The 12,604-nt window shown below is 40.4% G+C and overlaps 1 protein-coding gene across 1 annotated transcript in view; it reads right to left on the bottom strand.

Moving 5' to 3' along the window:
- Positions 1–12,604, bottom strand: part of LOC109927834 (doublecortin domain-containing protein 1-like) — a 395,969-nt gene that overhangs the window by 39,548 nt on the left and 343,817 nt on the right. Inside the window, exon 31 of the mRNA XM_048607351.1 lies at positions 7,774–7,938. Coding sequence (XP_048463308.1) covers positions 7,774–7,938 — 165 coding nt within the window. The remainder of the gene's footprint in view (positions 1–7,773; positions 7,939–12,604) is intronic.

Consider the following 12,604-nt stretch of genomic DNA (forward strand, 5'->3'; position numbering starts at 1 on the left):
AAATGGATAATATGGATAGAAAGCAGGAACAGAATCCTGAATTGGGTGATCAGCCATGATCATTTGATTGGTGGAGCAGTCTTGAAGGGCCCGCTCCAATATTTTATATTCCTAAGCTTCTGTATTCACAAATTATGTATGTGGCACTGACATGGGTTGTTGCTCACAGAAAATCCTTGACAACACAAAGTGAATTACTATGTGTGACCAACTGTAGCTCACCTGCTAACACAGTCAGAAACCAAGTCTGGAGACTAAATCTGTACACTGCATTTCAATGACAATTGCGTGCTCACGCAAACCTCCCTGATGTCGTTTGAAAGTTGTCAATAATACGAAGGTGCCACTTAAATTTGAGTATGGTAGTGGACTAGCACCTGGGAGAAATGGTGACCCATAAGGTCAGGATCAATGCGGGGCCTTCAATCTTACAGCAAATTAACTATTTTGAATTGCAGCTATTTTTGTAATGTAGGGAAATATGCTGAACAACTTTGGTTAGAGCAAGCTCCCGTTAACAAGAATGTTTTAATGAATCTGATTATGTGTTTTTAGTGATGTTGATTGAGGGATGACTATTAGCTGGGTTCTTGAAAACATATGATCTCACCAAGGATTGTTTATGTCCAACACAAGAAGGCAGACAGGTCCTTGGTTTAACTTATTCTAAAACATATATCCAACAGTGGTACACTTGCTCAGCTTCAAATGTCAGCTTCTTTGTTACTCAAGTCTCTAGAATGCAATTAAACCCCAGCGTTCTGACTTAGACATGAGACAACTACACACGGAGACACTGCAGATACCAAGACACCAAGAACATGTAGCACGCAGCGTTTTCTAACTAATATATGAACATACAAATTAGGAGCAGGAGTAGGCCATTGAGATCCTTGAATGCTCAAGATTCTTAAAGAGCTGAGCTGTAATCTTTCTGAGGATACTATATGTTGTGTGGAGCCAGGAGAAATTGGGATGGTGCACCTTGCCCACCTGCTTTCATTGCCTAACACTAGATTGATATGGCTATGGTGCAGTTGGACTTTTTGCTCCTAAGACAAATCCAATTTGACAAGTTGCTATTGGCATTATTGAGTAGCACATTGACCGAATACAAATGAGGCTTGGACCACAAAATGCCTAGGGCTCCTGGTGAACCAACTGGATAGAGTGCTGGGGGATATGAGCACACTGACAAAGATACAAATAGGAGTGAGTCCAAATTCTTTCCAGTAAACACTTCTCTGCCATAGAAAATGCTGATAATTTATAAACTGCACCAGAAAATCACAAAGAAGGCTGTCAGATCCTGCTGAAGACCATTTTGAATGGTCCCTGACTTTCACTATCAACTGTAAGCGCCTAGCAATGGGTTGGGTTGAGTACCAAATTCGGACCTTCAGTTTATCTTTGGCATGGTTAGAACGTGGAACTTGCTATCACACAGGGTCGCTGAGGTGAATAACAATTTGATGCATTTAAGGGAAGCTAGATCAGTGCATGAGGGAGAAAGAAATAGAAGGATATGTTGTTAAAGGTAGAGATAGAGTAGCAGGCCCATGTGGTGTGTAAAAAACAGTTTGGAACTGATGGGTTGAAAGGCTTGCTCTATGCTGCTCTTAGTAAAAGTTCGACATAGCAAGCGCTTTAGAAATCAGCAGCCTCTACTTACTAAACTCTGCAGAGATGATCTCCTGAACAATTGAAAACATATAGGTACATAGGGCCCTCTAAAGGTGTCCAACGGTACTTCTGGTGTTCGGATTAGAATTCTAGAATCCCTAGTGTGGAAGCAGACCATTTGGCCCATTGAGACCACACCAAACCCTTGAAGAGCACACTACCCAAACCCACCAACCCCATTCCATCCCTGCAATGCTGCATTTCCCACGGCTAATTCACCGAGCATGCTCATCATCAGATGGACAATTTAACACAGCTAATCCACCTAACTAGCACATCTTTGGACTGTGGAAAGAAACATGAGCACACAGAAACCCCTGCAGACATGGAGAGAAAGTGCAAACCCAAAAGTCACCCAAGGGTGGAATCAAACCTGGGTCCCTGGCACTGAGGCAGCAGTGCTAATCACTGAGCCGTTGTACCATCCAAGGTTTTCATTATGTCTTACTGCAACGAAGTTCTATATGCAGAATGCCTAAAATGATATTGAATCCAACAAGATCACAAGCAAATCAGTCAAATCATTAAACCTATTATCATTAAACCTATATTAATGTCACTGGCTGATATTGATACAAAGGAAGATGATTAAATTAGTTTGCTACTGGCCCACATTCTGTGGTCAGTGGTAAGGCAAATGGCCACAAAGAAAGCAGCACACAAAGATGTAGAGATGGATTTCCAATTCCCCTTTTTCAATACCAATTTAAAGCTGGTGCTAAGGTATGTAGCTGCATTGCAGCATGCTGGGCAAACAGCCAATCACACTGAAGTATTTTCACAGGCAGTAAAGCTGCAAATGAAAAAAAACACAGAATTTACTATTATTTCACATTTTAAAATAGTGCAATAAATGATTTTAACTAAATTTGCAGGAAATAAGAATTGATGAATGGAGAGAACAAGAGGAAGTAAGAATAAATGGATCATTCCCAGGTTGGCAACCTGTGCCTAGACAGGTACTGCAAGAATCATTTTTTGACCCCTGTTAGTCCAAATCCATATCAATTATTTGGATGAGAGGATAAAACAAAATAAAAGTTTGCTGGCCACACAAAACTAGGTGGGAAAGTTGTGGGGAGGATGAGAAGAGGCTTCAAGGAGATTTACACAGGTTAGGAGAGTGGGCAAGCGGATGGAATATCATGTGGGAAAATGTGAAGGTAAAACAAATACAAATGTGAATATTTCCTAAATAGTAAGAGATTGGAAATGTTGATGTACAAATAGATCTGGGTGCCTTGTCCACTCTAAGCTAACATGCAGATGTGGCAATAAGGAAGGCATGTTGGCCTTTATTGAAAAAGGATGAGAGTACAGGGGTAAAGAGTCTTTCTGCAATTGTATAAACCCTTGTTGAGACTGCACCAAAGGTATTATTACAGTTTTGGTCTTCTTTCCTATGTCAAGTATAGAGGGGTGCACCATGGGTTTATCACACTGATTCTTGGGATAGCAGGAGTGTGTTAGGAGAAGACAATGAGGAGACTGTGCCTTTCTCTATAGATTAGAAGAATGATAAGTTATATCGATGCAGCATACCAAATTGTCACAATGAACGACAGGGTTGATGCAAGAAGGATGTTTATCCTGGATGGAGTGGGGTGTGTTTATGAAACAGAAAGATATTGCAGAAGTCTAAGGTACAAAGCAATCTGAATGTCCTGGTATAAGAATCATAGAAGGCTTGTATGTAGGTGCAATAATTGATTAAGAAGGCAAATGGAATATTGGCCTTTATCAGAAGGAATTGAAACTTGGTGGCAAAGATCTGTTATTTGTAAGGTCAGGTTAGAACAATTGAGGAATTTTAATCTATTTTTCTAATCAACGTGTGCAGAAATATTATTACACACCTCTGAAACAGGTGGGACTTTAACCCAGGCCTCCTGATTCAGGGGTAGGAAACTACCACAAAGGGTTGTTGAGCAGTTTAAAATCATTGTATTGTGAGTCCAGTGATACTGAAGTTGATTTGGTTTGTCTTGCTATCCCTGCGTCATAACAAAGCAGATCAGCCAGTAACATCAAGACAGCAGAAATGCAAAGTTATATATGAGGTCAGAATGATGTCATCCAAGACGATACTCCACTGAAAATTGTGTGAAAATGACATGTTGGTGCCTGACTCCACCATTTAAATGTATTGAACAGTGTGAAGTTCTTGAAGTAACAGCATGAATACTCAGAAAACACTGCCTTTCAGCATCACTATATGATCACCAATAAAGTCAGAGTCTTCCTCATTCTGATGTGCATGACTGGTGTGACATGCATTGGTCTGACCTGACTTCTCTTCCTTGGCAATGTAGCACCATGATCAGGAATGACTTATTATGACCTAAGCTTTTTGCATATTTTAGAAGTATTTTCTAGTATCCAAATACTTGTATTTATATTTAAAACTCATACTCTTTGCCCAGTGTGTTCCATTTTGGCAGTTATCTACCTGCTTGCTTATCACGTATCTCTTTGATCCCCCTCTGTCTTTGAAGTAGCATATCCTGCAGCTTCCGATCTCCTTACAGCTTTAGTCCAAACACGCAGAAAAGACCTTAACTCCAGAGGTAAGGTGAGTTTGACTGTCTTGATATTAAGGTAGTATTTGATATTAATTATGGCATCAAAGAGCCCTAGCAAAACTGGATTAATGGGAATAGTAGATATCTTTCAGCTGGAGTCACACTGAGCACCACAAGGATGGTTATGATAGTTGGAGATCAATCATCTCAGCCTCAGGACATCACTGCAGGAAGTTGTCAAAGTGGTACCCCAAGCCCGAGTATCTTCAACAGTTTGACCTTCCTCCATCATAAGATCAGAAGAGGTGTTGCATATTGAAGGCTGCATAATGTTCAGCACCATTTGTGACTCTTGTGTTCACATGCAACAAGACCTGGACATCATCCAGGCTTGGGCTGATAACTGGCAAATAATGTCACTCCATACAAATGCCAGGCAGTGACCATCTCGAACAAGAGAGAATCTAACCTTGTCATTCAATGCCATTACCATCACTGAATCCCTGACTATCAGCAATCCGAGAGATAATGATTGAGCAGAAACTGAACTGGACAAGCCACATAAATACTATGACTACAACAGCACGTTGTCCGTTTCTATGCTGTATGGCTCTATGATGCTTAATTCTGCAGTGTGAAACTCACCTCCTGTTTCCCAAAGCCAGTTCTCTATCTACAAAGCACAAGTCAGGAGTGTGTTCCTATGATCACCACTTACCTGGATGAGTGCAGCTTTAACAACACTCAAGTAGCTCAACACCTTCCACAGCAAAGCAGCCAGTTGAGTGGCACCCCATCCATCACCTTTAACCTTCACTCCCTTCACTAACATACATATTGATAGCTGAGTATGCCATCAACAAGATGCATCAAGGCACCTTTAACAATCCTTCCAAACCTAAAACCTCTATCACCTGGAAGGCCAAGGAGACGAGAGTCATAGGAACACAACTACCTGCAAGTTCCCCTCCAAATCACACACCATCGTGACTTAGAACTATATTGTTGTTCCTTCATTGTCACAGGATATAAATCTTGGAACACCCTTCCTAGCAGCACTGAGGGTAGCCCTATATCCAAAACACTTCAGCAGTTTAAGAAGCCAACTCAAAACCACTTCCTCCAGGGCACCTGGGGGTGGACAATAAATGCTGGCCCCAGACAGCAACCCTCACATCCCATGATCAAATATTAAAAAATTGAGAAAATTGGTTTATTTGTCTGGATGAGTCATGCTCCAATGTTATCAAACTTATGTTATTATATTTTCCAGATTTTTGCCAGTTTTTCAGGGATCTCATTCCTCAAATCTTTCTAGTGTTCCATGAAAATTATGTTTTCTTTTTAGACATTAAACCTAGTCTTGCACAGACACAAACCTTCATCCTAAAACTCCAGAGATGAAACCTTCTTCAGCTTTTCCATGATGTTAGATTCACTTGTGTTTGAACGTGAGCTCGATGTTATTTAGAAATCTGAAAAAAGATTTTTTTTTTAAATTACATTCATGGAATGTGGACATCACTGGTTAGGCCAGCATTTATCGCCTATCCCTAATAGCCTAGTTAAGAGTCAGAGCTCTGGGTCAGGAGTCACAAGTAGGCCCGAGCAGGCAAGGACAGGAATTCCCTTCCCTGAACGGTGTTAAGGAACATCCCCAACAATTGACAATGGTTTTGTGATCATCATTAGACTCTTAATTCCAGGTTTTTATTGAATATAAATTTCACCATCTACCAAGGCAGGATTTGAATGCATCACCCCCCACTGCCCCATGACCTGAAACTCTGGATCAATAGTATCAATACCACAAGGCCATCGCCTCCCCAATAGCAGGCAATTGTCTCTGGGACCAAACAACAAGCTGATCAGGCCAAACAATTAGTGAACACCCTAAAAAGACCCTCACGAACTCTGCATTGCAGACCACCTCTGGGACCAACATTGCAACTGACCATATCATGTAGAGATAAGCACTTAAATTTCAAGCATATTTCAAACAGCATCTACACAACATCCAACATGCCCAGTGGAAAGCCAGATGTGTTAGAAGCTTCCGTGAGCACCAACATTGACAATGTGAACTGCCCATTCTGTGAACATCCATGCCAATCTACTTTAGACTCCCCAGTCATAACAGAATCCAGAGAAGTCAATGAAATAATTAATAATTTTGGCACTTGCATATAAAGAGGAGTTTACCATGATATATTTTACGATGATAGGGACACTTGGCATTGACTCCCTCCAGGATACTTTGGTAGTTTGTTTTAATGAATGCTACCAGAAAAAGTATATTAGGTTAAATGAGACAATAGGCTGCGGGATTCTTTATATTTTAAAAGTAAGCACATTTGTAACCTGAAATTAATTAATCATTTCAGCAGCAGCCTAGAATATGACTCCCTAGAAAGTAGCCACTTGTTTTGAACCGTGATACATTTATCACATGCTGTTCCACTGTGTTTTGTAGTTTCATAAATATTTTCTAATCAACCTGTTAGGAGAAGGTGTTTTTTAGTTTTATATTATTGAATTTGATTGCCAGGAAGATGTTGTGAATTTTCTGTCAGAGCTAAAATGTTAATTGCTGAAAATGGTGCAGTACAGAAATCCATGAGGAACAGCTGTTTGTAAGGTTTGACTGCACCTCAGATATTTCTTCATGTCTGCACCTTTGGGTTCCACTTCTACAGGAGGTAATAAACTAAAGCATAATAATATGCACAAGCCATAGAGTGAACAATGGATCTTTATTCACAGACAATATTGCACAGGAAATAGTATGGACTACCAGTGTAAACACAAGAGCTGAAAATAACTGGCATGGCAGAATGTGAGTGATGTTCAACATTGCTGTCTGAGCAGAAAGCTGGTAAAAAGGCTTTCTATTGGTTGTACCACTCTCTCAATTTTCACTGAACTTGTTGCAAAGTGAATTTGTTGGTCTGCACCCATTTTATACTATTTCACCAAGACGAAATGATTTTGTCTGCACCTTCCTTAATCTTGAGCCCAACTCTAACAACTCACATTGGCTATATGTCCTTTTATACCCTGGAAAAAACACATTAATCTCAGATTCAATTAATTAATTAGACCAGCATCTGTTGGCTGTTGCGGAAGCACGTTCTACACTTGAGCTACCCTTTCAATCAGAAGTATTTCATAACTTATCTCCTGAATATCTTTGGTCTGATTTTAAGGTTATGTCCCTTTTACCTGAAGACCCCACCTGTGGAAAACATTTTGGAATACCTGTTCCATCAATTATATTCATAATCCAGAAAATCTCAATTAAATCATCCTTAACGTTCTAATTTCATCTTGCACCAATCAAGACAATTATAGGAGTATCCCATTTGATCCCAAACCACAAATTATTGAGGAAGAAAATTCTGCTCAACTTTTTAGTCCATTCTTCCTAGCCACCTGAATATTTTCAAAAGTTTTCTGTTTCCGATGCAAAAATTTTGGGCTATGTAATGAAGTGTTGTGTGAAAACACTGAATGAAAGACATACTACACGCATATTTAAAACTCAAAATAGCAAATAGTAAGTTCTTACCACTCAAAGGCACAAATAATTCTCCACATGAGACCCAGACCTCAACAGGGTTCCTGATAATGAGGCTTTTGAGATCAGTGTCTATACTCTCCAAGTCCTCTACGGTGACCCGGGGTAATCTCTGTTCCAAGTGGTCGATCCCACAGGTCGGCGGCTCAACCCAGGCTAGGAGTGGAAACGTGAACCACAGGAATCAACCAAGTTGGCATACCATGGTGAGTGTATTATAAAGGCAATCTGGTCAATATTCTTCCAATTTTCATCCCATTTGCATCCATCCCAGAAGTGAGGCAGTAAATGGCGTCAAAATAAAGCAGCTTGGCACCCTAACCACTTACGCTATGTTTTATATTCTTTCTGTTTTTTCACCAGGTGCCAGCTGCATTTCAGTGGGTAATACTCTCATGTGAGTCAGAAGATTGAACGCTCAAGCCCTCACTCTCGAAATTTGAACGCATAAACTAATATAAATGTATAGCTGAAGCGTAACATCCTTACTTTTATGGCCAATTCCTCTCTTAATAAAGGATAGCATTCCATTTACCTTCCTAATTAACTGTATGCCTTTAATGACTCATCTACTAGAACACCTGGATCCCTTTGCACTTTGGAAATTTACAGTTGTTTTCCATTTAGGCAATATTTTGGGTTTTTTTATTGTTCTTGCCAATATGAATAATATTACACATCATCTGCCAGGTTTTGCCCTCTCACTCAACCTGCTTTCAATGGTCTGTAACCTTCCTATGTCCTCTTCAAAACATACTTGCCTCTGTGATATCTGTAAATTTAGCTACAGTGCTGGAACTCCCTTCACCTAAGCCATTGAAGTAAATTGTAAAACGTTTAGGTCCCAGCACGGACTCCTGTGGGAGTTTTCTGCCACAACTGCCAGAAACAGTTTTCTGCCAGTCAGTTAATCTTTCAATGATGCTAGTAAGACAGTGAGGTCATAAAACATTAGACCAAAAGAAAATTATTTTCTTGAATGATGATCTGATTCTTAATTAACTTGACATACCTCTTGGGAAGAGTGTGAGCATTGGTCAATAAGAAGGTTAAAAGGGGGTCTGGGCAATTAGAAGAATCAAGGTAATTGGGAAATCAGCATAGTTTTGTGACAGGGAAATCATGTTTAATTAATTTATTGGAGTTCTTAGAAGGAGTAACATGTGTTGTGGATAGGGGAAACTCACTGATGTATTGTATTTGGATTTCCAAAAAGCATTGACAAGGTGTCACACAAAGATTAATGCATGAAGTCAAAGCACATGGTGTAGAGCTAATGTGCTAGCATGGATAAGCGAGGTATTTTCAGAATGGCAACCTATTACTGTGGAGGGCCACTTGGATCAGTGCTGAAACCTGAACCCAGGGAACTCTGTAAGATTATGGTTAGAGCATTGGCAATGTGCTCTCCTACCTCCTTTAACACCCATGGATGGAAACCATCAAATCCTGGGGATTTGTTACTCATCAGCTCCATAAATTTCTCCATTATTGATGATTTACTTAAGCTAATTTTATTTAGACCCTGTCTCTGATCCTCTGTTTTTGTTTGGAATTCTGGCAAACTATCCTCCTTTTCTGCTGCGAATACTGAAGCAAAATAATTGTTCAGCATGTTTGTCATTTCCCCGTGGTCATTGATAATATCCCCACTCTCAGTGGGCCAATAGTACTCTTTACCAGCTGCTCTTTTGTATAAATATAAAATCTCTTCTTATTGCCTTTTATGTCCCTTGCAACTTTCATTTCAAGATCCTTTTTCGTCATTCTTAAAGGTCACTTGATGGTCCTTCGTTGGTCTTTGTATTTGTCCCATTCTATGGGATCTGTACTGTTCTTTGCATTTCTATAATTTTTTCTTTTGAATTTAATGCTGTCCCTTACCTCCTTCGATATCCATGATTTTTTTTGTGAGGTGGAGATTTTTCTTTTCATGGGTACAAATTGCTTCTGAATAGCATTTAATATTTCTTTGAATACCCTCTACACATCATCAATTGTTCTACCTGTTAGAAGAGCTTCCCAGTTTACTATGGACAGTCTTTGCCTCATTCCATTAAAGTCTGTCTTACTTAAATCCAAAACTCTGGTATCTGATGTCTGCTTATATCTCACAAATGCAATATGAATCTCAATCATATTATGATTATTATTTGATAAATGCTCACGAAACAACGAATGCTGTGCTATCTTCCTATTTCTGGCTTCACTAGCAATTGCAACAGGGACTAAGGCTGGGATTACAACCTTAGAAGTTCTACTTTTTTACTTCCTGCTCAATTCCCTAAATACCTTTTGAAGGACCTCAACAACCTTCATGCTCATGTCATTAGTTCCAATATGGACCACACCTCTGGCTGAACACCCTCCCCTTTCAAAACTTCCTGTGCCTGCTCAGAGAGAACCTTGACTTTGGCACCAGCTTCACAGATGGGGGCTATTTGGCCCATCTTGTCCATGCCACCCCAAAGACACCCAAATGCCTTTCAAAGGTTATAATCTCCAGATTATAGTCTACCCAAGCCACATCCAAATTAACATAGGGATAGGGATGCGATAACAAGGGGAGTAAACATGTGGCTAAAGGAGTGGTGCAGGAAAGAGGGGTTCTATTTCATGGGGTATTGGAACAAGCGAGATCTGTACCATTAGGATAATCTCCACCTGAACTCGGACCAATGTTCTAGCGAAAAGGGTAAATGGGGTGGCCAACAGGACTTTAAACTAGAAAGTGAGGGGTAAAATTCCAAGTAGCATAATGGCTAATGGAAAACAAAGCAGCAGGTTAACAACTGTGAGGCTGTTAACTATTAACAACTGAACTGCATTGAACAGTACGAAAAAAAGAAATGAGAGCTCAAGAGGGGTTATTAAAGGCTCCAGAACAGAAAATAGGACAGGGTGTTTGGAAAGGGTTAGGAATCTAACTTCAAGCATATTGGATAAAGGGATGACAATGAGAAGAGTGATGGTACATACAGGACTGAAGTTGTTGTATCTGAATGCACGCAGTATACGAAATAAGGTAAATGAGCTTGTGGCGCAGATTAAAATTGGCAGGTATGATGTGGTGGGCATCACGGAGACATGGCTGCCAGGGGATCAGGACTGGGAGCCAAATATCCAAGGATATACATCCTATTGAAAAGACAGGCACGTGGGCAGGGTGTGGGTTGCCTTATGAGCAAGAAATGAGATTAAATCGGTAGCAAGAAACGACGTAGGGTCAGATGATGTAGAATTGAGGAACCACAAAGATTTTAAAAAATCTATAATGGGAGTTATGTACAGGCCTCCAGTGGTCAGGAGGCGAGGCATAAAATACACCAGGTGATAGAAAAGGCGTGTAAGAAAGGCAAGGTTCAGTGATCATGGGAGGTTTCAATATGCAGGTGGACTGGGAAAATCAGGTTGGTAGTAGATTGCAAGAAAAGGAATTTATGGAATGTCTACAAGATGGCTTTTTGGAGCAGATTGTGGTGGAGCCCACTAGGGAACATGCAATACTGGATTTAGTGATGTGCAATGAGGCAGACTTGATAAGGAAGCTTAAGGAGAAGGAACCCTTAGGAGGCAGTGACCATAATATGATAGAATTTACTCAGCAATGTGAGAGGGAGAAGCTGAAATCAGATATAATGATATTACAGTTGAATAAAGGCAACTTGAGGGTTAGGTAGCCAGTAATATAAAAGTAGATTGCAAGAGTTTATTTAGATATATAAAAGGCAAGAGAGAGACAGAAATGGACATTAGGCTGCTGGAAAATGACACTGGAGAAGTAGTAATGGGCAACAAAGAAATGGTGGGGGAACTGAACAAGTACTTTGTATCAGTCTTCATGGTGGAAGACACAGGTAACATCCCAAAGAATAAAGAGAGTTGGAGGGCAGAGGTGAGTAGGGTGGCCATCACCAAGGAAAAGGTGCTAGAAAAACTGAAAGATTTGAAGATGGATAAATCACCTGGACCTGACAGGCTACACCCCAGATTTCTGAAGGAGATAGCTGCAGATAGTAGAGGCGTTAGTGGTGATCTTTCAGGAATCACTAGAGTCAGAGGGGGTCCCAGAGGACAGGAAAATCATTAATATAATCCCTCTGTTTAAGAAGGGAGTAAGGCAAAAGATGGGAAATTTCTGGCTGGTTAGCCTGACCTCAGTTGTAGGAAAACTTTTGGAGTCCATTATGAAGGATGAGATTTCTGAATATGTGGAATTGCATGGTAAAATAGGGCAAAGTCAGCATGGTTTCATTAAGGGGAAGTCCTACCTGCCAAATCTGTAAGAATTCTTTGAGGAGGTAACAAACAGGTTAGACCAAGGAGAACCAATGGATGTTGTCTACTTAGACTTCTAGAAGGTCTTTGACCAGGTGGCACACAGGAGGCTACTGAATAAGATAAGGGCCCATGGTGTTAGAGGTAAGGTGCTAGCATGGATAGAAGATTGGCTGTCTGGCAGAAAGTAGAGAGTGGGGTTAAAAGGGTTTTTCTCAGGCTGGCAGCTGGTGACTAGTGATGATCCACAAGGGTCAGTGTTGGGACCACAACTTTTCACTTTATACATTAATTCTTCTAGATGAAGGAACTGAGAGCATTCTGGCTAAATTTGCAGATGATACAAAGATAAGTGGATGAACAGGTAATATTGAAGAGGCAGGAAGGCTCTCCACCAATGATGCTCAGTAACAACAGTGTGTACTATCTACAAGATGTACTGCAGAAATTCATCAAAGATCCTCGGACAGCACCTTCCAAACCCACAACTACCTCTATCTAGAAAGACAAGGGCAGTAGATATATGGGAACACCACCACCTCCA

Source organism: Rhincodon typus, chromosome 17, assembly GCF_021869965.1.
Source record: "Rhincodon typus isolate 14 chromosome 17, sRhiTyp1.1, whole genome shotgun sequence".
NCBI lineage: Eukaryota > Metazoa > Chordata > Chondrichthyes > Orectolobiformes > Rhincodontidae > Rhincodon > Rhincodon typus.